This window comes from Cynocephalus volans, chromosome 9 (genome assembly GCF_027409185.1).
Source record: "Cynocephalus volans isolate mCynVol1 chromosome 9, mCynVol1.pri, whole genome shotgun sequence".
Classification (NCBI taxonomy): Eukaryota; Metazoa; Chordata; class Mammalia; order Dermoptera; family Cynocephalidae; genus Cynocephalus; species Cynocephalus volans.
Window position 1 is genome coordinate 6142622 of NC_084468.1, and position 24301 is coordinate 6166922.

General features: G+C 48.6%; 1 protein-coding gene across 2 annotated transcripts in view; it reads right to left on the reverse strand.

Moving 5' to 3' along the window:
* Window positions 1-4149: 4149 nt before the first annotated feature.
* EVC (EvC ciliary complex subunit 1) overlaps window positions 4150-24301 on the reverse strand; it is a 65261-nt gene continuing 45109 nt past the window's right edge. The window contains exons 12-21 of one of the 2 annotated variants that reach the window (XM_063108200.1): window positions 22834-23046; window positions 16977-17086; window positions 13757-13967; window positions 12180-12386; window positions 9262-9406; window positions 8254-8365; window positions 7367-7493; window positions 6137-6230; window positions 5315-5426; window positions 4150-4782 (exon numbers count right to left, since the gene is read on the reverse strand). In XM_063108200.1, the coding sequence (XP_062964270.1) occupies window positions 4701-4782; window positions 5315-5426; window positions 6137-6230; window positions 7367-7493; window positions 8254-8365; window positions 9262-9406; window positions 12180-12386; window positions 13757-13967; window positions 16977-17086; window positions 22834-23046 (1413 nt within the window). In that variant the 3' untranslated portion in view covers window positions 4150-4700. Of the gene's footprint in view, window positions 4786-5314; window positions 5427-6136; window positions 6231-7366; window positions 7494-8253; window positions 8366-9261; window positions 9407-12179; window positions 12387-13756; window positions 13968-16976; window positions 17087-22833; window positions 23047-24301 lie in introns of both variants that reach the window. The other variant, XM_063108197.1, reaches the window with a different exon arrangement.

Below are 24301 nucleotides of genomic sequence, written 5' to 3' on the forward strand. Positions count from 1 at the left end.
GTGGAGGGGTGGCCAGCTGCGGTGGACAAGAGTCGTGACACGGGGGTGGATTTTGAGCACAGCAGCTGGGAGAGCTGGTCAGTCATGCTCGTGGCCATAGGGGGTCTGAGGCACATGCTAGTGGCTGCCTCAGTCAGAACAAGGTAGAGGAAGGGCTGATCAGACAAAGTAGGGCAGCCAGACGACAGGGAGGGCAGGGGGCGCATCAGGATGGGGACAGACCACGTCTAAGGAGCCCAGTGACAAAATGCAGATTACTGAGCCTCCTGCCCAAATCTGCTGACTCAGAATCTCTGGCATCGGGCCTGATGATCTGTTTTGGACACGGCCCTGGGGAACACTGACCTGCAGCCACAGGAGGGAATGCTTTGCAGCCCCCTCCCTGCCTTCTGTCCACCATGTAAGCGTGCTGTCCTGTGGCAGACGCGGCCCTGGTCAAGGGGAGGGCCGTGGGTGTAGCTCCAGGAGAAGGTCAGGTATTAATCACATTATTGCCCAAAGCACCTAATCGCCACCTCTGCTAGTGCCATAAGGAAACATTTTGGGGAGGACAGAGACTGCATATCTCCCACTCCTCATGTCTTCACGGCTTCCACATGCTGGGGAGAAAGGTGAGGGCCTCTCCTGGCCTCTGTCTCACTCGCTGTTCCCCAGGGAGGAGAAACACCTGATCAGTCAGTCTGGAAAGAAGGAGCCGTGTCCTCTCCCCATGGCATGACTGGCCTCTGGAAGCTGATTTACCAATGTGAATGGAGCTCAAGTTGTGGCCCCTCAGTGCACAGACCCTCCCAAGGCCCTGGCATGCGCTCAGCCACGTGCGCATCTGTGCGCTCCTGTGCAGTCTTCAGTACCGTAGGCAGGTCTTCTAACTGCAGTGGGTTGAGACCACTGCTCCTTCACCCTCACTAACGTCCCCACATGTCAGGGGATGGCCGGGGACATTTCTGGGATCTGGGTAAGAGCTGGTTGAGCTGGTTTACTGGGGTGTGTTTAGGTGGGTCGCACTGTACACCTCTTGCTGGCCAGACCAGGGCACAAAGAGCTTCCAGGAGTCCTCTGCCGCCAACGGAGATGACTCACCTGCATCAGGACACACGTGTGCAGGGCCCCAAGTGGTCGTGACACAAGTGTGTCCCGTGACAGCTGGCACTGGATATGTGTGGGCTCAGAGGACAGCTGGGATCGAGGCACACAGGGTCAGAAGCCACTCTGGAAAATCTCTGATCATCAGATGGGTGAAACTTTAAGTGGAGAAATATTACAGCAAACTATTACAGAGGTGAGTTAAAGAATTAACTGCGTTTAAAAATATATTTTTGGACTTGGGATTTTGTGAAATTTGTCAGATTTTAAAAATATATACTTTGTTCTTATTTTCTCTCTCGTTCTGTATATATATTTACTTTTATACCTTTTGTAAGTTTTGCTTTTTGCAAAGCATGTCCCCACAATGTGAAAGTTTCAGGCCCCACAAAATCTGGCTCTTCGTTGCTTCTCCTTCCCTGCTGTGTTTTTGGGGTGTCTCAGGAGGGAGGTCACGTCTGCGTGACTGGGTGAGTGAGTTTAATTCAGCGGGGAGGTATGAGCAAGCCCCTGTGACCACAGAGCCACCCCGGTCCTCCAAGTTGGCTCTGACGGTTATGAAGCGGATATGTAGGTCTCTGTCTGTCTGACTTCTTTGTCTATTTTGCAACTGGTTCTGAACTTGGACGAGAAATAATGGAACGTTATTTATCCCACCCCAGTCCCAGCAGCAAAATATAATATGCTGGGTGTGTAAGAGGGGACTGATCTTGCTGGGGGTTAAGGGGCAGGGAGGGCTTTCTGAAGACGTGAGTCCCGAGTTGATGTGAAGAGCGGCAGGGAGCTAACAAGGCGCAGGGTGTGGGGAGGGGACAAGGCTGTTCCAGACAGAACGAATGTCCCATGCAAAGGCCCAGCAGTAGGCAGGGTTGTGGCACATTTGAGGATGTGAGAGGAGACAGAAGCTGGGTGCAGAGTGAAGGGGAGAGGGGGGCCCGTAGCAGACCTCACAGGGCCTCACAATCCAGGTTAAAGATTTTGCTTTTTCTCCTAAGAGCCAGGGAATGCCACCAGTGGCAGATCTGTGTTTGAGAGAGTGTGGGGAGCAGATTCCAGGAGATGGGGCCGGGCAGGAGGGAGGAGTCGGAGCAGTTAGGAGACTTCTGCGGTGACAGCCCCATCAGCACCCCCTGCCAGGGGTTCAGAAGTCACAGGGCACAAAACAGGCCCAGGCCGGCCAGAGAGTCCTGGGAGAGTGTACTGGCCCTGTAAACCCTATTGGCTTCACCCTGGTGTCTCGAGCCCAGCTCAGACAGTGTTGTTTTTATAAAAAAAGTCACTAACCTCCTCATGATACCACCACTCACGGCCCTCTTCCAATTCCACCTCTGTCCATTGCCATAACAACCCACTGCCCACGGAAGAACTGAGACCTGGAGCCGAAGTGGGGGGAGGGCAGTTGAGACATGTCCTGGGGCCTCAGCGCTGACCTTCCTCTTTCTCCCCTGGCCCTCCGTGTGCCACATTCAGCTTTAAAGCCCTCATCAGGGTCAGGTGTCCCCAAGCCTCCTCCCGGGGACCTGCTGGGCATCCCATGTCTCTTCCAGACAGCCACATTTTATGTTAATCAGGGAGGCAATTCCATGGCAGAAGTCACTGCTGTGCTCCTGTTCACAGAAGTGTCAAGTTGTGGTGTGATGAGAACACGACAGTCCTTACCGAGTTATGGGCCCCAAAGTGTGCCAAGCACACAGCTGGGTGGCGAGGGTGGGGCAGGGCCCAAGAGCAAATGACATACTCCCTGGGGCTAAGAAAGCTACATGTGAGAAGCAAAAGGGCTGATGCAACAGCCGTGAATTGGGCCTGCAAGGCCAGTGGAGGGCAGTGGCCAGGGGCGTCTCACAGGGAGGGGTGTGCACTGGCCTTGCGAGCGACACTTGAAATCCACCTGTGATCTCTCAGTGCTCTCATCTCAGGTGGACTGGCCCATCCTGGTGCAGCCAGGGGGCCTGCCTGTACCATACGCACATCCCCAAATCAGGCATCCCCAACATAGGAGCCGTCTGCCTCCAGAATGCCTCTGTGCAGATGACCCGTGTGACAAGAGAAAAAGGATTTCTGTGCAAACCAGGTTCTGAGAATGCCGCAGGAAGGAAGCCATCGCCTTTTACAAAAGACCTCACAGAGTAATGAAATATTTTATTGGGCCACAAGAGGGAACTGTTGGTTAACACTGGAAATCCCGCCTGCTGCCCAGTTAGGGATTTAAGGGTGCTCTGATGGTAGTTTTCTGGGTTTTTTTGATGGTAGTTTTGCTAACAAATGATGTAATATTTATGAATTACTTCTGTGAAGAAGCCATTCTTTGCTAGCTAAGAGTGTCTGATTTAGGTTTTAAGAAATGAGAATTCTCAAATAGCCCAGAATATCCCTGAGCCATGGAACCCACTACATTCTGGGAATTCGTGGAAACATCTAGCTATCATATCCTGGACTTGCCCAGGGAAGGCACACATTGACTTATATCAGTGGGTAATGCCTCTTGGGGATACTGGGTGATGTCTGGAGACAGCTGGGAGGGGTGCTACTGGCATCTAGTGGGTAGAGGCCAGGGATGCTGTGAAACAACCTCCAATACATAGGACAGCCCCCACCCCCAACTAAGGAATTATCTTGCCCAAAATGTCCATAGTGCCGAGGTTGAGAATCCCTGATTGCGATGAAAAGAGCAATTTTCTCTCTGGGTGGGGAAAGCTTCTCCTGGCTTTGGTTTGTGTGTGGCTGATCTGGAAGCTTCTGGATGTTCTCAGCATCCATCAGGAGAAGCAGGTGCCCCTGGGGACATTTCTCCTCAGGGAAGGGGCTGCTGTCTGGCAGAAGAGCTCACCACCCCCCAAGGGTGAATCCCGAGGGCTAGACAAGGCCTCCTTCTGTGTACTTGAAATGCCCCGCCAAGAGAAGACGCTGCAGCACGTATCATGTATCTGTGGGTCCTCAGGCCCCTGGGTGGGTCAGGACAGGCCTGAGGTCCAGAGATTCCTCGGTCAGGGTCAGTCCGAGACTCAGACCCTGCCATGGCCAGGCCTCAGCTGCTGGTTGAGCCAAAGGACAGGAATGTAGCAAAGCTGGCAATCAGTCCATGAGAATATTGTGACAGCCAATGGCCAGGGTGAAAGGGGGAGAGAGGACAGGGTGTGGAGGCAGCAGAGACAAAGGCTTCAGATCCAGAAAACACCAGCATTGCCAGAGACCCTCCCCATCCGGCAGTACTCACGAGAGGCTGGCAAGCAGAGGCCCCTCAGCTGCAATGCGACAACTTCCAGCTCAGGGAAGGCAGGTTCGGGCAGAATCAGGACAGGGGGTGTGGGGTTGGGGTTCGGGGGCCAGGGAAGGGGGGACTCTCCTGAGGAAGGAAGAGCTTGAAGCCAAATGAGATGCAAAACTCACAAAGACATATTTCCAACACTGGCTCCTGATTTTTGCAGGTGGCGGGGCCCCCGCCCTTCTTTATGCTCTTTAGGGCAGGTTTCTGTCCTTTCTCCGTCCACTCTCACGAAAAGCCTGTGAGGCACAGGGAAGACCCACGTCCTCCCGTCCTCACCATTTCTCACATGGCTGCAGGAGGGGAGCGGTGCTCACAGCCAGGGCTTTGGTCCCGTCCCCTGGACAGTCTGACATTACACATTGCTTCTTTTCTGCAGCATCTTCTTTGAGTTCTCGCCGGTGCCAGATTCACTTTCTTGCAGACTCAGCCTTTTGCTGCTTAACACACAGAAGAAATGCAGCTGGTTAGAGCTTTGACGCCGTGCCCGTCCCAATGCAAGAACACATCCAATCAGATTAAATAAAAAGGCAGCAGCAGGAGAGCAAAGCAATTTTCATTTTGACATGGGTTGTTAAGAAAGAAATAAAACCCCCAGTTTGCCTCTGTTGGGGGGAGATCATCCAAGTGCCATGGGAGAAAGGATTCGCATGCTCATGCGACCGAGGTGGCCTGGGACTGATCAGCCTATTGCAAATCCCAAAGTGTCTGTGGCCAGCTGCCGGCCGTGCTGAGGGAGGGGGCTGCCTGGCTCTTCAGGCTGGATGCTGATGGGGTATGGCCCACCTGGCCAAATGGGTCGCAGACAGCAACAGTGACAGTAAAGCCAGCACTTCCAATTATTGTCAAGGTTGTCAACCTCCATATGAATGCCTCCAAGGGCAGTGCTGATTTTCTCACCCAGACTTTAGGCATACAGTGGCTGGTCAATAAGCATCCACAGGCAATTAGCTGGGGATACCCTTGTACCTGATGGATCCTGAGGTGTGGTCGCCAGAGGCTGGGTCATCATGGCGGGGTTCTCCTGGGTCCCCTCTCTCCTGGGGTGGGGGCTTTTTCCTTTTGGTCCTTAGGGGCTTCTCTGTAGAACACAGACGAACCCAGGCATGGCTCTGTGATTTCAGGTAAGTGAGAACTTCTCCCAGCCTCATGCCAACCCAGCCTGACATTTTTTGAGCATGCTCTGTGGGCCAACTATGCACTTGGTACCTTACTGTTCTTATACCCACTTAATTGATAAGGAAACTGAGGCCCAGGAAGGTGCAGTGCTCTCCTAAGCCTGCACAGCTGGCAAGTGGCAGAGCTGGGACTCAGCCTCAGGTCTGCCAGGCTCCCGCTGTGTTTCTGCTCTACCCAGCGGACTTTAAGACTTAACAAAGCAGTAAGAAATTAAAAACAGCACCAGTCCTATAGCTTTTGTTTAATAGGTCTCTGTGTTTTACACCCCCTCCCAAGTCACTCATCCATTACCAGGTTACGACATCCTGTGATATCACTGAAGGGGGAAGAAGGCTTATTATCCCCACTTTACAGATAGAAAAATAGAGTCAGAGATGAGACACAGCTAGTGAGTGGTAACCTGGGAACCAGAATTATCAAATGCCAGAGAGCACGGGGTCCCACGGGGTGTCCTAACTGAGTCTGCTCATTTACAGACAAGGGCATGAAAGCTGAGAGAGGTTAAGTAAGATGCCTAAGGCCACACAGCTAGTTAGTGGTGGACATGGGACTAGAATCCATACTTCTCAGCCCAGAGAGCCTCCCGCGGTAGCCCAGTGCCATCTGACTTACCCAGCAGCCCACGCTTAGTGGAGAACAGTTTGCTTTCAGCCAGGGGCACTCGGGCCAAGGCTGCCAGCTCAGAGATGAAGTTCTGCTCAGCTTCCTGAATTGCAAATGGGAGAGGATTAGCGGGGCCTCTCTCTGCCCTTCTCCACCTCTCTAAATCCTCCTCCACTGGAATGACACCATCTGACATGTGAGATGGCTGCTGGACCGTGTCTCCAGTGTGGAGAATTTTCTAAGAAGCATTCCATAGAGGTCAGGAGCAGGGCAGAGGCTCCTGAGAGGGCAGGAGCTGACATTCACCAGCTCGGGCCAGGTGCTGGTCTTCACTCAAATCAGCCACGGGTCCCTATTTTACAGTTGAGAATACTGAGGTGAGAGGGACTCGGGACCTGCCACAGAGGTGGCCACAGCAGAACGGGAACCAACCCACTTCTGCCTGGCCCCAGAGCTGGAGCACTTAACTGCCACCACTGTGGTCTAAACAGGCAGACTGGAGTCCATGACTTACTGTGGGACCCCGGATGGTAATGAGACCTCTGCAAGCCTCAGTTTCCCCATCTGTGAGTGAGATAATAATAACGCTTCCTCCGTTGCTGGCGGATGACATTAGGAAGTGTGTGTAAAGCTCTCAGCCAGTGGCTATCCGTAACAGACCCTCAGTGCATAAATGTAACTACATACTGTCACTCATTATTGACACTGCTACTATTACCACCAGTGGTGGAAACACTCCGAAAGTGCCCACACTCTGCTAAATGCTTCCTTTCTGGAATATTTGATTTTTTTAAAAAGGTACCCACTTTGCTTTATGGCTGCACCTTGTTATCTCACACAAAAGAGATTTTTTTTTTTCTGTGATGAAATATCCCCTTTCTATCATGACAGCTGGGCTTCCTGCATGTTCTAGATAAAGTTCAAACCTCAGTTACCACCAACACTGCCCAATGGTGCAGGTGTGAGCCCTGACACTGAGGAGCCTGCCTGGTGGCAATTCACACATGAGAAATGCCCATTTCTCGGGTGGTACCATAGACCTGGGCCCTGGCCCTGTTGCAGACCTGCGAGGAGTCAGCACAGGCCCTGCCCAACCTCCAGGGGCTCAATGATGCCACACATGGAGAGAATCACAGGGATGGCTGATGGGGTCTGGAGCAGGGGCATGGGGTCCCCTCACAGCGGCCCCCATTGCCAACCTCTTTAAACTGTTCAAATGCCCCTTTCCATAACTCATACCTGCAGCTGTGTCTCGAGCTGGGCTTCCAGATGGTCCATAACGCTCGCCTTCTGCTTCCAAGCGTCCAGGCGGACCTGCTGGTGCACAGTGAACTGGGCCAGGAACCTTTTCTGCTGTGACAACATCCTGAAGGAAGGAATGAAGCTGTCAGCGTGGCCCAGGACAGCAGGTTAATCGGAGCCCAACATAGGCCTTCCTCAAGGGCTTGCCAAGTGGAGGCAATTAGTGCCTGTTGGACGTATGTGAGCCCTTGGAGGCCCAAGAGGAGACCAGCCTTCTGGGCAGGGTTTGCTGTGGCTACACACACGGTGGACACAACTCGAGTCCCCCCACACAGGCTGGCTCATCGCAGCAGGGGACACCGTTTGATTAACACTTGGGAGTTTACAGAATCTTGCCCGCACACTTTTCACTGCATCTTCAGTGTAGATTGGTGACATCGCAGGACAGAGCAGAACAGTCGGGGGATGGAAGAGCTCAGAGAAGCAGGGCTTCCCTGAGGTCCTGCAGCTGCAGAATGGCTGTGCATCTTATGAGAAAACAGTCTTACCCCCGGGAGGGACGCGCTCCTCTAAGGATCAGGGCCTGCCCACGACCATCCTCACTCAACTCAGATTTGCCCCGGCCCCTCCCTGGTAAAACTGGAAGCTCATTTCCTGGGACGCAGTGTCTGAAATCCTGAATACGGCAGCCTGGTTCATGGCGGCCAGGCGCTATTCCAGGTGGCGTGTGGGGCCAGAGCCTGTGGTTCCACACGGGCGGAGAGGCAGATGAGTCACAAGACAACAGGCAGCTGCGCGCCAAGTCACATGCTAAGAGAGTGACAGAGACAAGCGCCATGAAGGGGTCAAGGATGCGGGACCCCAGAACAAAGTTGGGAACTCACCTCTGGTAGACAGCCTGGGATGCTTTCTGGCCTCCACCTGCCATCCCGGTCCCTGACAAAGGGTCGCCCAGTGCTTGCTTTTTCCGCAGCTTGTAATTTTCCATTCTGTCACCTGCATCCATTGAAGACATGGCAATCAGGGGAACGTTTGGAGGATCGACTCTGCTGGGGTCTGGGGCAGAGGCTAGGGGTGCAGGGGTGAGCAGGATATGCCTGCTGTCAGCGGGTGTAGGGTGTGCCACTCTCGCCAGCACCGGGAAAGGGCTTGTGTGGGTGAGAACAGGCAGCTTCCACCCCAGGCCACGCCTGGGCTCTCTGTCAGCCTCCCCACCTCCAGCTTTCTGGTAAGTATCAGGAGAAAGGGGAGCTGAAGGAGAAAGCCGCACCACCAAGATACCACCACAAAGAACGATGATTTGCCAAGCAGAGCTGCCGGGGGCAGCGAGCCTCACAAATGCTGGTGCCAAAGCGAAGGCCTTCCCGGGAGCTGGGAGCCTGGCCTCGGAGTCACGCCCATTCCTTGGAGCTCTTTCTTGTTTGCAGATTCAGCTGCTCAGAAAACTCTTGGTTTTTAGAAATTTCAGGGTTTTGGGAACATTTTATGGGCCACTTTCCTGCTCCCACTCATAGTCTCTGCAGCCACTTTAACCAAGTAAGTTTTTGTCTCTTTGTCCACTAGAAAGCTCAGAGACAAAACCATTTTACCTCTAAGGGGGCTCTGCTGGGGTAGGCCCTGGATAATGACATAACCCTCACTCCACCTCACTGACCCATCCTTGTCCTGATTTATCCACTTAAAGAAAATCTTATTGTACTGTATGCATATGTTTCTTTAAGTCCTTTTAAAAAGCCTTTTGGGGACAAATCAGGGAATGAAAAAATATGTAAAAAAATTTAAAACTTAAATTTCCAAAAATAAAACTCGAACCACTTCGTATCCCATCCTGCCCCAAACTAAAAGCACGTTTGGCTCGTCTCTGCTGGGGCTTCCCCAGGGAGGTGCTGTACCCTGCAGGGTCTGCAGGTGCTGCAGTCTTCTCTCCTCGTGGTCCTGCACAACCCTCCCAATCTGCTGGTAATACGCCTGCATGAGGCGGCTGATGCCAGCGCTGGTCACGTAGACACTCTCCACCGCCGCCTCCATCAGTGTCCTCTGTGGGGAGGGGGGAAGGATGGGACAGTAGAGAAGTCACATGTGGGAGTCACCATAGCCAACCTGGGACCCCCCGCCCTTGTCCTGGTTCATATCTTCCAACTGGATTGGTCAGGGAGCAGGCAGAGAGTGCACAGCTGGTTGAAACAAGTCACCACAATTTTATTTTCTGATGTTGGATGGCCTAAGGCTGGCTGTGTGACCCATCTCTGGCCAATGAAATGCAATGTCAGGGAGTCTGCTAGGGGTCCTTCCCTTTCTGAACATTGAGGAAAAGCCTCAGTGAGTGAAACACTTTGCTGCTTCCCTCTTTTTGTCTGGAATGCAGACCTGATGTCTCGAGAGGCAGCAGCCATTTTGAGACTATGAGGCAACACAATAACAGCAAGAATGGTGGACCAGGATAAAAGAGCCTTGTCCTTGTCACATCACAGAGCCACTGAGCCAGCCTGGAACAGTCCACCTCCATATTTCTTATGTGGGATAAGTAACTTTTTTTTTTTTGAGCCATTTTAGTATGGCTTTCTGTTACTTGCAGCTGGCTGTATGTATCCCTAAATGTTACACCTTCACACCAAAAAAAGAAAAGAGAAGAAACACTGAGACGCCCCATTACTGGGGGTGTGCTTATTGTGCACTGACAAAGTCACCACCTTGTACTTCATAAAATGATGGGCAAAAGTCAGAAAAGTTAGACTTAAGAGCCTGCATATCAATAAATATTTATTGGGTAGTGCCAGGGTTTGGGCAAGAAAAACCATCTCTTTATTATTGAGTGGTCATGTTCCAAGGGCTGTGCTACTCACTTATTCTCACAGTACCATTTGAGAAATGTGCCTGGTTTTGCAGACATGGACCTGTGGCTGCAGAGGTGAAGAGGTGGTACAGCCCAGGTGGCAGGTCCAGCAGTCTTGTGACTCCCAAGCTCATCCCTGACTGCCGCTGGCTCTCTCCTCCCCCCACCTGACTCCTGCATCCAGAGGGGGGCTCTGAGGCCACTTCTCCATGGAGTCTGGGTTCTGGCCCTACACTTCTCGTCAGGAGCTCCCACTGACAACTGGTGGCCTTCTTTGAATTTCACTGAGGACATGGAAGTCGGGAGACAGGAAATCCCTCCTCTTCTCCCCTCAGGTTGGCAAACCTGCCTGCACCCTCACACCCTCTGTCCACCTGCCTTCCTGCCACCATGGGCAGCTGTCCACTACCCCTGCACACGCCCCCCCCCTTCTCCAGGACCTCAGTCCTTGGTCACCCTTTCTCTCCTCCTCTGCTTTGTCTGGCTGGCATATTGTTTACATCAGTGAATGCATCTGCTCCAGTATTCCGATTTTTCCACCCATCTCTGATCCCCTTCGGGTGCTGTCTGTGTCTGTCCCTCCAGCAGTACAGTCCATGCTGGCTGTGGCCACTTCTTCCTCCATGGTCTTCTCTGCCACTGACAACAAGCTCCATGAAGGCAGGAATGCAACATTGGTCTCTGTCCCCAACAGCCACCACAGGGCCTGGGGCCAAGACGCTCTGTGAGTAGATGTCACATAAATGACCCTTCTTCTAGAAACTGAGCACTATGTTCTTTCTTGTAGGTGTGAAGTGTGGGGGAGGGGTACTCATTTTCTAATTTCAACTCAAAGTCCCTTATATCTTATTCCATTTCATGCAACAAGCATTTATTATTAGGTAAGAGTTGGAGAACTTTAGGGAAAGGGGGTGACATTCCCAATATCACCAGCCGGGCACAGCCTTGATGTCTGGATGACCTGAGGCAGATGTGAGATATTCAGGATGAGACATCGTGTCACAGAAATAGAAATACATGGGTCTAACCTCTTTGCTGTGCAGATAAGCAGAGCGATTCACTTTATGTAAATGAAAAGACTCACTGCGAGGTGCCTGGAAGTGACTGGCACATCACAGTGCAAGTGCTGCCTACTGGTCACAGGTCTGCAACAGCTCTGGTGGCACTCTTTCTGCCAGGATGGTCTGCCACAAGTGGGGAGTTACCTTTTCTTACCACTGGAGGGGGCCTGCAACCAGGCAGATGTGGTACATGCACCAGGCATGCTGCAGAAGACCTGGCTCCAGTCCCAACTCTGCCCCTCACTAGCTGGGAGGCTTTAACCACATCTTCTCCCCCATCACAAGCCTCAGTTTTCCCAATGGGAAGAAAAATGATCCTTACTGTACAGGGTTGTGGGGAGAATCTGATGAGCAGTTAGACTTAGGTGCAATGCTAATGTGACTTCTCACTATTATCACTTTGTCACTGTTGTTTATCATTATTGTCAGTAAAAGGAGTAAACCACTACCTACTTGAGTCAAACTGAGTTTAGAGGCATTGCTCAGCAGTCAGGATTAACTCTGAAAGTCTCAGTGTCTCAGTAGAGGTGGCCAGGGTCTGGGAAAACATGTCTCTCTTGGGGAGAGGGGCTTGGGTTTGGATCCTGGTTCTGCCACTGACCGGCTGTGCAGCTCTGGGTGAAACCACATCCCTCTCTGGGCTGCTACTGTAAGGATTGAGCCAGCGCTCAGAATGATGCAACACAGGGCTTAATAACGGTGAAAAACCTGCCATCTGTTGCAACTGAATCTCACCCTTCTATCAGGGAGAAGTGCCCATCTCACAGATGAGAAAAACAAGGTTTAGAGAAGTCAGGTAAACTCCACAAGGCCAGAAGCTCTCGTAAAGGGTGGCAAGGGCCATACTCAGGCATGCTGACCTCACCCCAACCCTTCCTGCCCCTGCGTTTCCCTGGGATGGCAAGTGGGCACGTACCTTGAAGTCCTCCCTGTCCTTGACTCTGCTCTTGGAGGCCACAGCCCGTGTGTGCCCCAGCAGTGCCTGCCCGATGGCCCTCTCTGTGTGCTGCTGCAGGAGCTGCCCAACCTCCTGTGCCTCGGCCAAGAGTTGCTGCTGGAGCTGCAGCCGCGTCTGCTGCGTCTCATCCTCCAGCCTGCCTGCCTCCTCCAGGACACGCGCCTCCTGGGAAGGAAAGACCGGGACAGGGAGGGACCCACACTGCTGGCCTGCACAGAGAAGCTCCGGTCAGGGCCAGGACATGGGGTTGGCCCTGCTCAGGGTCCCAAGTTTGGAGAAGCTTGGAGAAGGGGTAGAAAGAGCTGGATCTGGGCTTGCAGAAACCCACATGCAATGGATGAGCCTACGTGTCTGTTGAAGATTCCACCCCAAAAGGCATTTATTGAGCACCAGCTCTGTGCCCAGTGCTACCTGTGGCCCCTCACAAGGTGAGGGGACTTGGTCATCCTTCTAGAACACCGTGAAGCCTGAACACTAGGACTGATGAGGACACCAAGTCTCAGAGAAGTTAAGAAACTTTTAAAAAGATACTCAGCAGAGCCAGGTTTTGAAGCTTGACTTGAGCCTGACAGTAGTCTCTCAGGACATCACTGAAGCTGGGGCAGGGCACACAGGAGCCTGAGGACTGCCTTTCCTTGTAGCAAAAAGGGAGAAAGAAGGAAGGGGAGTGGACGCTGGGGCAGTGAGTCTGACTGCTTCCCTCAGAACTCCCCTGGGCAGACTAGAGACTGCGAGGTTGTGCCTCACTTGTGGGTCAAAAATCGTCAGCTGCTCCTGTAGCTTAGCAGCTACATGAGTGGGACCTGGGGTCAGCCTACTTGGGTTTAAATCCCAGCTCTCCAATTTATAAATTCTTCCTTTCAACTTGTTAAAACCTTCGAAGAGATTACAGAGGCCTTTTCTCCCATGCCCCTGAGGACGGCTGTGCCTATCTCCTTTTGATATCATATGGATTTTCTAGTTATGTCACCTATACTCGAACTGTTTGGCACATGGGTGCTCCCTTCAGTGGGCTGCCATTGTCCCCACCTGTTAGGGGCTAAACTGTGTCCCCTCAAAACTCATATGTTGAAGTTCTAACTCCAAGACCTCAGAATGTGACTGTCTTTTACATGGAGATAGGGTCTTTAAGGAGGTAATTAGGGTAAAATGAGGTCATATGGGTGGACCCTATTCCAATATGACTGGTGTCCTTATAGAAAGAGGAGATTAGGACACAGACACACAGAGGGATGACCAGGAGGACACAGGGAGAAGATGGCCATCTGTAAGCCAAAGAGAGAGGCCTCAGAAGAACCAACCCTGCTGACACCTAGATCTCAGACTTCCAGCCTCCAGAATTTTAAGAAAATAAAGTTCTGTGACTTAAGCCACCCAGTGTGTGGAACTTTGTTATGGCAGCCCTAGCAAATGTATGTGCCACCCTACAACAATAGGGCAGTAGCATGAGGGTTTGGCAAACACGGCTGGAACCTGGGACCTGATGAAGGGGCACTGCCTGTGGGAGAGATGGGGGGGCGATGTGCAGATCTTACCAGGGCTTTGAGTAGCTGCCACTGGTGCTCATCCAGGCACTGGGAGGAGCCCTGCTCCAGCGCATGCTGCTCACGCAGCTCCTGGAGGAGGCTCTTCTTCCCAGACAGCCTCATCTGGGTCAGGGTGGTGATGGTGCTGCCACGGAGAGCCAGCCTCCGGAGGGCTGAGCGCAGCAGCAGGTCATGCCCCTGCAGGATACACTGTGTGGACCTTAAGGAGAGCAGGAGGAGGGGCAAGGGGTCAATGCTCTTGGCTTCACTGAGCTACTGAGAAATAACCCAAATAGTCATTCCCAACAGGGAGCCAAAAGAAAGTGGGTTGAAATCATCCCATGCTCTTCTGCCAATTCTCCAAGACATGGGTGCTCACCTGGGTTATTTTCAGCCATCTGTCCTTTTATTAATCTTTTTACCTTTATCCCATCCTGCCCAACTGTCAGATGCATATATGCAGCTGCTGACTGTGTGTATCCACTTGAATTTCTTACATAACTCTCAAAATTAACAGGTCAAAAAAACAAAATCATGAGCTATTTTTGAATTCCTATCTCAGCAACCAATAAAAAATCTCAGTCTACCAGAAAGGCCCACCATTTGGTTTTCTAACTTGAGGTATTTGTTGAGAGGTTGAAAAGCTGAACAGAGGTTTGGCAGTCAGCCCACCAAAGAAGAGAGAGCTTGCAAACACAGGCTTTCAGTTGACAGCCTTTGTCCTAGGACAAGGAATACATCCCTTATAAAGATCTAATTTTGAATCAGCTAAATTCCCAATGTAGAGTTAATCTGCCACTATCTGAAATTCCTGCTATAAGTAAGATAAATCCCCTCTGGAGGAAGACCAGACTTTTTAAATTACCTCTACAATTTTTTATGCATAGTGTCTCTCATTTAATAGAAATGACCAGACAAGCAAACAGATAAGAATTAGCTAAAAACAAAGAGAAAAAACAGACAATAGAAACAGACTCACAAGATACCAGATAGTGGAATGATTATTTTATAATAAATACATTTGAGAAATTAAATAATAAGATGAAAAATTTCTGCAGATAACTGGAAACTATGAAAAATATCAAATGGAAATTCTAGAACTGAAAACACAGTAACCAACATTAAGAACTCAATAGATGAATTTAACAGCAGATAAAGATATAGCTAAAGAGAGAATGAACTGGAAGACAGCTCAAAAGAAAATATTCAGACAGAACCACAGAGAACAAAAGAATGACAAATACATAACAACATGTAAGAGACATAGGATGAGGTGAAAAAGTCTAATAAACGTGTAACTGGAGCCCCAGAAAGAGAGGAGGAAGAAAATAGGCAGAGAAATATTTAAAGAGATAATGACTGAGAAATTTCATAAACTGGTGAAAGAAAGTAAATCACAGATTCAGAAGCACTACAAATTTATTAAACAGGCAAAAAATGCACACAAAACTCACACACTGTTTAGGCATATCATAACAAAGTGATGAAAACCAAAGAATAAAAGAAAATCTTAAAAGCAGCCAGAAACAACTGATATCAGGAGACAACAGATTATCTCTAATAATATTTTAAGAATAACAACCAAACTAGGGTTCTATACCCACTGAAGATATTCCTCAAAAATGAAGATGAAATAAGACATTTTCAGACAAACAAAACCTAACAGAATTCGTCACTAGCAGATCTGAAATAAAGAGAGCCCTTCAGACAAAGGAAAATAATCCCAGATGGAAGTTTAGAGATATAGACAAGAATCAAGATCAACAGAAAGGGGAAAAATAGGTGACTAAATCTAAATGAATATTGACTGCATAAAAGTATAATGATAATATCTTTTGGAGTTGAAATATAGAGAGAATTGTAATGTACAATTACAAAAGCAAAATCTGTGAGAGAGGAATAAATGTGTAACAGTGCATACAATGTCCAGGAAGAAGTAACATATTGATATAAAATAGATTTTGACAAGTCAAGGATGCAATTTGAAATCTCTGGACCACAAAAAAATCATAGTAAAAAGAATATTACCTAACAAGCCAAAAGAGAGATAAGAAAGAATAACCATAAAACACAATCCAAAAGAAGGCAAGAAAGGAGAGAAAAAGGAACATAGACCAAAGTGGGAGAAACATGAAACAAACAGAAAGATGGTAGATTTAAAACCCAAATATACCAGCATTCGGATTTACATTAAACATAAATGGACTAAATATGAACACAATTAAAAGACACAGGTTTGCAGGCTCCACAAATCCCCCAATTGCTCTCTGCTTCATCAGCATGGTTCTCACCAGTTTCCCCTGGTCTAGTCCCGCTTATGTTTCCATTCTCTTCTCCTGATGCTTCCCCTACATTATGCAATACTATACAAGAGTACTTCAAAAAGTTCATGGAAAGATTTGCATTACTGTTTTTTGTTTTTTTTGGTGGCTGGCCAGTATGGGGATCGGAACCCTTGACCTAGGTGTTATAACACCATGCTCTAACCAACTGAGCTAACTGGCCAGGCCTGTATTATCCTTTATTTCTATTTTCCCACTAACTTTTTGAGGTACTCTTGTAGCTATAAACCTGATTCTTGATGTATACACAGATTAGGTTCCTGGAAAGGGCGGGGCAACTAAAAAAATTTATGTCAGAATAATTTTTTTCGTATGAAATAAAAAAAAAGAAATATTTTTCAGCAATTGACAAAAACATTGAAATTGAAACTGCACTGCAAGCATGATGTGAAAAATGAATATAAAAATCGATTAATAAATGGGGAATGACTGCAAATGGGCACAAGGGTTCTTTTTGGGGTGATGGAAATGTTCTAAATTTCGATTGCGGTGATGTGCGCAGAACTTTGTAAATTTACTAAAAATCATTGAATTGTACTCTTAAAATGAATGTATGTAAATTACAACTCAAAAAAGCTAATCAAAAAAGTTCCTATGAAAGGTAACTCTATGAAATAGGTATCATTAGCCCCATTTTATAGATGAGGAAATTGAGGCTAAAAAAATAAGTCATTTGGCCAAATTAATTCTAATTCCAAGCTTTTAATATCCATGGCACTCTGCTATTGCTTTATTCCACATTTATATTTACGGTTTGGTTGTTCTCAAGCTACTCAGTAAGGAAGGCAGGGGAAAGTCAATGTGTCCACCTTACAGATGAGGATGCTAAGTCTAGTGTGGAATATCACACAGACACAAAGCAAGATCCTTGCGAGAGCTGTACTCACTCATCACTGAGGCTGCCGAGTCGGCCCAAGACTCCGTGGACAGTGCTCTTGTGGTCTTCCCGCAGGTGTGTCTGCAGCACAGAGGACAGCGCCCACTCTTCCATCCATGCCTACACCCCAGGACACAGGAACAGAGCATGCACCAGGTTATGCAGCCAGAGCTCATTCCATCTATCACCGCTTTGTTAGATGGGCCTCTCATTTCTTGTTTTAAAAATCCCTACCTCCTTTGATTTCGCTAAAGTTTTCTCCTATGTTTTCTTCTAAAAGTTAAAGAAGTTTTCTATTTGCAGTTAGGTCTTAAAACATCTAAATTTTATTACGTGTGGAATGTGGAAGAAATCTAATTTTCTCTAAATAAATGGATAACTAATTGTCCCAGCACCGTTTATTAAATAATTTATCTTTTTTTCTGACTAGTCAGCTAATAAATAGTGGAGGAGGGACTGAAGTCTAAATCTGTCTGTCCCTGTCTCCAAAGTCCAAATACTTCCTAGCTCCACTATGCTCTTCACCGACTATTTCATAGCACCAGGAGGAAAATGCACCTACGTCAGCAAGACCATGGTACAACCACAGACTCTTTTTCATTTTTCCTGATCTGTAGCTTTTTAAAAGGCTCTACCTCCAGCAGTCTGGAGATGGCGCATACTGCATTCAGAATAAAGACAAAACACAGGTCTGGACAGAAGCACCTGTGGCCTGGACTGCAATTCTTCTGAGCACTGTGGTTCATCACACTTACACTTAATATCACAAAGCCACATTGTGTTACCTGGAACATTTCATTAAAGTCAGCCTCTGACTCCTCTTGTGAGGAATTTACAATAATCAAAGTGCTTGGGAAACCAGAACATTCTAGAAAATTCAACAGGTCTTGATTCTTTAAAAGATGAATTAACATGGTCACTAAAGTATATGGGAGTCTTTGCTGTGCATTTTGAGGATGCAGATAAAAGTAGCAACAGGATTCAAAGACGATCAAGATGCTCATTGGACTAGATGTACCTGCACCTATCCCACCAGCCTCTTGTACATTATCAAACACAGGCTCATAAAATGTCCAAATGCAGAAGCAGCAAGCTGCTTCAGCAGGCAAGAGTGCTGACCCTGGTCACAGCCACCAGGTCATGTTGTGGCCTTGGCTCTGTTATACACTCTATTTTAAATGCTCGTGTATCATGGGAGAAAGGGGAAGGGTGCTAACAGACATGACACCTGGAATGTGCCAAGGGTTTGGTGGTCTGCTCCTTGAAACAGGGAGGGTTTACAGAGGGGTGGGTTCCAGTCCACACACTGGAGCACTGGCAGTGAGGAGGCATAAAGAGCACGGTCAGGGCAGGCTACATTGTGAAGGTGACAGGGGAGCAAAGACCTAGAACAGGGGCAGGCAGGAGCATGCCCGGTGGCAAGGGGCCAGTGAGGCTGGAGGGGAGTGAGCCGGGGCAGAGAGTGGGCAGATGAGCCAGAGGGCAGCCAGGTCCTGGCATGGAGGGCCTCGCAGGGCATGGTGAGCACTCTGGCTGTTACGCTGCCTGAAATGAGGAGACAGTGGGAGTTTGAGCAGAGAAGTGGCAAATGTGACTTAGTGTTTCATATCAAATCTATTGTGCTGACAATTGTGAGATGTCCAATTATTTTGGGTATCATGAACAGAGAAAACTCACTGCCAATTAAATTAAGATGCATCTCAATTTCGGGGATGTTAAAATAAGTTAAATGTGCATCCTAAAAATTAGTGGCATGTAGTATGTTTTAAAAGTTTTGCTCTGGCTGGGGTTGAGAATAGACCACAGGGGCCAGGGTGGATTCAGGGAGACCAGCTGGCCACTGTCATGGTAGTCCAGGGTGCTAAAAGTGGAGGTGACAAGAAGCAGTTACATTCTGGATTAGACTGAGGGTAGAACCAGTGGGATTTCCTGTCGATCACATGCAGGGCAGGAAAGGAAGAGGAGTCAAGGACACCCCCAATGTTTTTGCCCCAAATAAGTGAAAAGACAAAGGAAGGGTAAAGTAAGGTGGCAGGAAGAGCAGCAGTTCTGCTCTGGACACACCAAATTGACGTTTCATTGATCATCTAAATGGAGACCTCATGTGGGGAGCTGACCTGATGAACAGATTCTGAGCTGAAGACAGGAATTTGGGAGTTTTGGTCCTCAGTCCAACAACCCCTGAGGAACCGAATCCTGCCAAGAACCATGTAGGTGCACTTGGAAGAGATTCTTCTCCTTTGATCCTTTGGATGAGACCCCATCCCTGGCCAACACTTTGGATGCAGGTTTGTGAGAGACCCCCGAGCCGAGGACCCAGTTAAACTATGCCTGGATTTGTGATCTATGTAAACTATGAGGTAGTAAATGTGCATTGTTTTAACCTGCTTCTTTGGGGGTTGTGGGGCTGCATTAGAAAACTAATACAGATGGCGTGTGACAGGATGGGATCACCAAGTGCTATGGGTCGAATGTGTCCCCCAAGAGTTCATGTGCTACAAACTCGATCCCCATTGTAACAGTGTTAAGAGGGTGGGAAATATGATTACGTATTTGAAAAGTGGGGCCTTTGAAAGGTGATTGGATTGTGAGGACTATGCTCTCATGAATGGATTAATCCACTCATGGAATAAGGTGGACTGGTGACTTTATGAGGAGAGCACATGAAAACGCTCTTGCAGTTCTTTCCATGTGACACCCTGGTCATCACGGGACTCTGCAGCGACTCCCTCCCAAGAAGAAGGCCCTCACTAGATGTGTCCTCTGGACCTTGGACTTCCCAGCCTCCAGCACTGTAAGAAATAAATTTCATTTCTGTATAAATTGCCCAGTTGCAGTACTCTGTTATAAGCCACAGAAAGTGTATTAATATACCAAGACTGCACATGTAGATAGAGAAGAGAGCCACGGACTGCATCCTGGGGTGCTCAGTGTTCAGAAATCAGGGGGAGGAGGAGTCACCAGTGAGGTGAGAGAGGAAGCAAAAGGTCAAGCAGGTGCTTCAAGGAGGAGGGACACACCAGCCTTGCCAAATGCCACTGCCGAGTCCAGTATGGTGAGGCCTGAGGGCTTTGCACAGAGGGGAGCAGATTTTGTGGGACGTGATAGAAACCCGCCTGGAGTGGAGATGATGAGAGTAGGAAGAGATTCAGGATTCAAAGCCTGGCAGACTGACTCCGGTGCTGGTGTTCTCTACAGCCAGCTAAAGAGTGCGTGGACAGCCACATTCCCATGAAAAATGCAGACTTTACAGAGTGGAATATTAGTTTCCTGTGGCTACTGTAACAAATGATCACACATTTAGCAGCTCACAACAGCACAAACTTATCCTACAGTTCTGGAAGGCAGAAGTCTAAAACGTGTGTCTCCAGGGGCTCAGCAAGGTGTCGCAGGCCCGATTCCTCCTGGAGGGGCCAGGGCAGAGCCTGTTCCTTTCCTTCTCCAGCTCCAGCAGTGACTGAATCCTTCTCACACTGCTTGACTGACACTGACGCTCCTTTTTCACTTAGAAGGACCCTAGTGATCACATTGGGTCCAGCCAGATAATGGGGAAGATCTCCCTGTCTCAAGATTCTTAACATAATCACGTCTGCAAAGTCCTTTCTGCCTTGTAACCCAACATATTCACAGGTTTTAGGTGTGAGGGTGTGGAGCTCTTTGGGGGGCTGTTATGCTGCCCACCACAAGTGGGCTGGGAAAAGCCCAGAAACCTGTACTAGAGCAGATTACACTTTGAGAAACCTGCTCCAATAGCATAATTCTCAAATTCCGTAACTTTTAATAATTTCTCTAAGCAACAGAATATGTAGCCACCAAGGCCTTTTTGGATAGAAAACAATGTGGGAACGGCAATTCATAGTCTCAATGTGTTTTCAATTTTCCACGAACAGTTTTGTGGTTCTTTTCTTCTTGTGACTAATACCCATCTGAACCACAGCAGGTTCGTTTCTCATTTTTCTCATCAACAGGAAATATGGCAAGTGGGAGAGAAAATGGATCTCTAAATATCTTGTGTAATTTAAGGCAGTTAAGCAACCAATCAGTAAATTGATTATGACCTCCACACTTTGTGAAAACAGTTTTGGGTCATATTTGTTTAATTAGTTGATGGGATCGTTAACTTTGCTGTTTGCTTCTTGCATGCAAAAATCATCCTGAAAAACTTTCCACGAGCCAGGAAAGACTCACAATAATATGCTCACAAAGAAAAAAATAAAAAATGCAAAACAGAGTTGCCTATTCTGACATTCGCCTGAAATAACTTAAGGCTCATAACCAGAGTTTTAGATGAATCACAGGTGTTCTATCGGAAAGGAAATTCTGGATTTTTCAATGTTAATACCATTAAAAGATTCAATGGACATTGTGCAAAAGGTCTTAACCTGCATTGTCTCAAAGCAATCTCTTGGGTATTTTGATCCCTAGTTTTCACACAGAAGCTGGGGTTCTGAGACATTTAGCAAGTTGTGCAAAAATCACAGAGTTGTAGAAGGTCAGCTAACTGGCTGAAGTCACACAGCCCATTAGTGCATTTGCTCTGGCTCAAACAACCAGCACCTAGAGTTGGGTGGTCCAGGATTATGACAGTGGCTCAGCACCGCCACCAGGGCCTTGGGCTGCCCACCTCTCTGCTCCACCGTCCTGAGCATGCTGGCCTCCATCTCCATGCAAACTGCCTCTAAGTCAGAGCAAGGCTGGTGCACACGTTCTAGGCAGGAAGAATGGGAATGCTGACGGAGGGGAAAGCATGGTCCTAGCAGGACTCGGCCTTCCCATTAGTAAAGAGGAGCCCTTTGCAGGTTCCACACTTGTCTCAGGCCAGAACCATGTCACTCGGCCACTGCTAGTTGCAAGGATACTGGGATACTGATCATGTTAGTTGTTCAGCCTCTAGAGTGCAGAGAGCAAGAGAGAAAGCAGACGTGGGCGGTCTTGGTGTCTGCCACATTTGGAAATCCCTTCTTCTATTTCACAGTTTTCAATGTTTTAAAATAAAATTAATGTACATCGTGTCAGTTTCCTATTGCTGCTGTAATATATTGCCACAAACTCTGAGGCTTAAAGTAACACAAACTTATTTTCTTACAGTTCTGGAGGTCAGAATTCTGAGACGCATCTTAATAGGCTGAAATAAAGGTGTTTGGGCAGTTCTGTGTTCTTCATTAGAGGTTCTAGGGGAAAATCTGCTCCTTGCCTTTACCAGCTTCTAGAAGCCACCAGGGTTCCTGGGCTCGTGCCTGCATCACCCCATCCTCTGCTTATATCATCAAATCTCCTTCTCTGACTGTGACTATCCTTCCCTCTCGTAAGGACCCTGTGATGACATTGGGCGCAACCGGATAACCCAGGATAACCTCCCCATCTCAAGATCCTTAACTTAATCACATTAGCAAAGTCCCTTTTGCCATGTTAGGTGACATATGCAAAGGGTCTGGGGGTTAAGACGTGACACCTGCAGGGGCCATTATTGTATTTACAGCATATATGTATAGTTTTAATAATCAAATAGGCATCACTGAAAAGCAGGTGCCCCTGTGTGCAGTCCCTCTCACCGAGCCCACTCCCCTGTGAACCACCTTCCCTTCTGCCGCCGTGTGGCTGGTCATTTAATTCCCTCACCTAAAAGGATGCTTTCCTGCTCTTTCTTCATCAATGTAAGGCCTTATCTCCTGGCTTCCTATCATAGGAGAGGCGGTTCTGCTGCCATATCTAACCCACCTTAGTGGGCTGCTGCGAAAAGTTGGCAATGGTCATCTTTGTAGAGGGTCTAGAATAGGCACTGGGGGATGCTCAATACATGAAATCTCTCATTAATCTTCATAAGTTTCCAAAAGGCAGACCCAACCCCTGGGTTCCAGCTGCCACACCTGCTGGTCTTGCTCCAGGAGATCCTGAACAAGTTTCCACTGCTGTCTCCGGAAGCGGTCCGACTTCCCCAGCTGCCGGGCGGCGTTCTCCTGCACCTCCTGCCTCAAGTGTTCACATTCTGCCCCAGGGAGGCCGGTCACGCCCGGGAGAGTCTGAAGGAACAGGACGTCCACAAACTTCTGGAAGGTGTCCATGGCACTGCAGTACAGCTCCTGAAGCCAGAATGACACCTGGGGTTACGGGTCACTATCTCACCCTGCGAGGGGCCTGAGCTTCCCTCTGTCCCTCCTCCACACCTCTCCCAAGAGACACAGGAAATCCAGAGACAAGAACCTTCAAGTCACACAGGCATGCATACATGCGCACACACCTACGCACATAGACACGCACATGCACACACAAACACACACAGAAACACAAATACACACTTATACACAGACATAGACATGCACACATACATAAACATATGTACACACACAGAGATGCAGATACAGAAACACAGAGACATAGACAGACATACATGGCTACACAGACACACATAAACACATGTGCACACACAAACACACAGAGACAGACACACACATACATGGACACATGCACGTGTGCACACACATTTGTACCCACACATACGCATGTACACACACACATAGAGTCTTGGGACACACCCACCACCTTTGAGTCCTCTCACCCCATCCAGTCAAGCTCCAGATCTGCCTCTGACCCTGACCCAATGAACTCTTCACCTCTGGCATCTATGAACCACCATCTAGGCCTCCCCCCAGGTCACCATCTAGATGATTTTCACAAGCCCCTCTGGTCTCTCTACCTCTCCACCCTGTACATTTAGGTGAGTAAGTTGCAAAAACCTCAATTTTATCATGAGTCTTCCCTGCTCAAATAACCCGGAAGACCTCTGTCCCTGTCACAGTAAAATTACCCAGCAGGCTTCTGGGGGGTCCAGAACCTGGCCCCGGTTATCCTATCTCATGTCCCAACACCCTGTTGCCTTCATCACTGTCCCCACCCCAGTTTCTTCTGAAAAATGTTATTTCATTAAATTATGGGGAAAAAACCCACACCACAGATAATAATGATTAAACACCAAACCTTGTAGGTTTGGTTGGAGTCATTTATGTCCCCCTGCAATTCTTTTCCCTCCCTCCTAGCCTCGGGGACAGCCATGCCATGAATACAGTGTCTCTCTCTCCAGTTTACACTTCTGTACGTTCACTATCGATGATGATTGTAAATGTGGCTGGTGTATGTTAATTCACACAGAAACGGCATCTCATTGCATGTTTCATTATGCAGATGCTTTTCCAGACACTCCCTTTGCCCTGCTTCCAGCACATTCACACCTGGAACGAACTCCTCAGCAAAACTGTCTCTAAATAATCCCTTCTCTGTGGAGGGCCCAGACATGCCCTCAGCTGCTCAGACTAACATGGGCACTTCTGACCCTGGGCT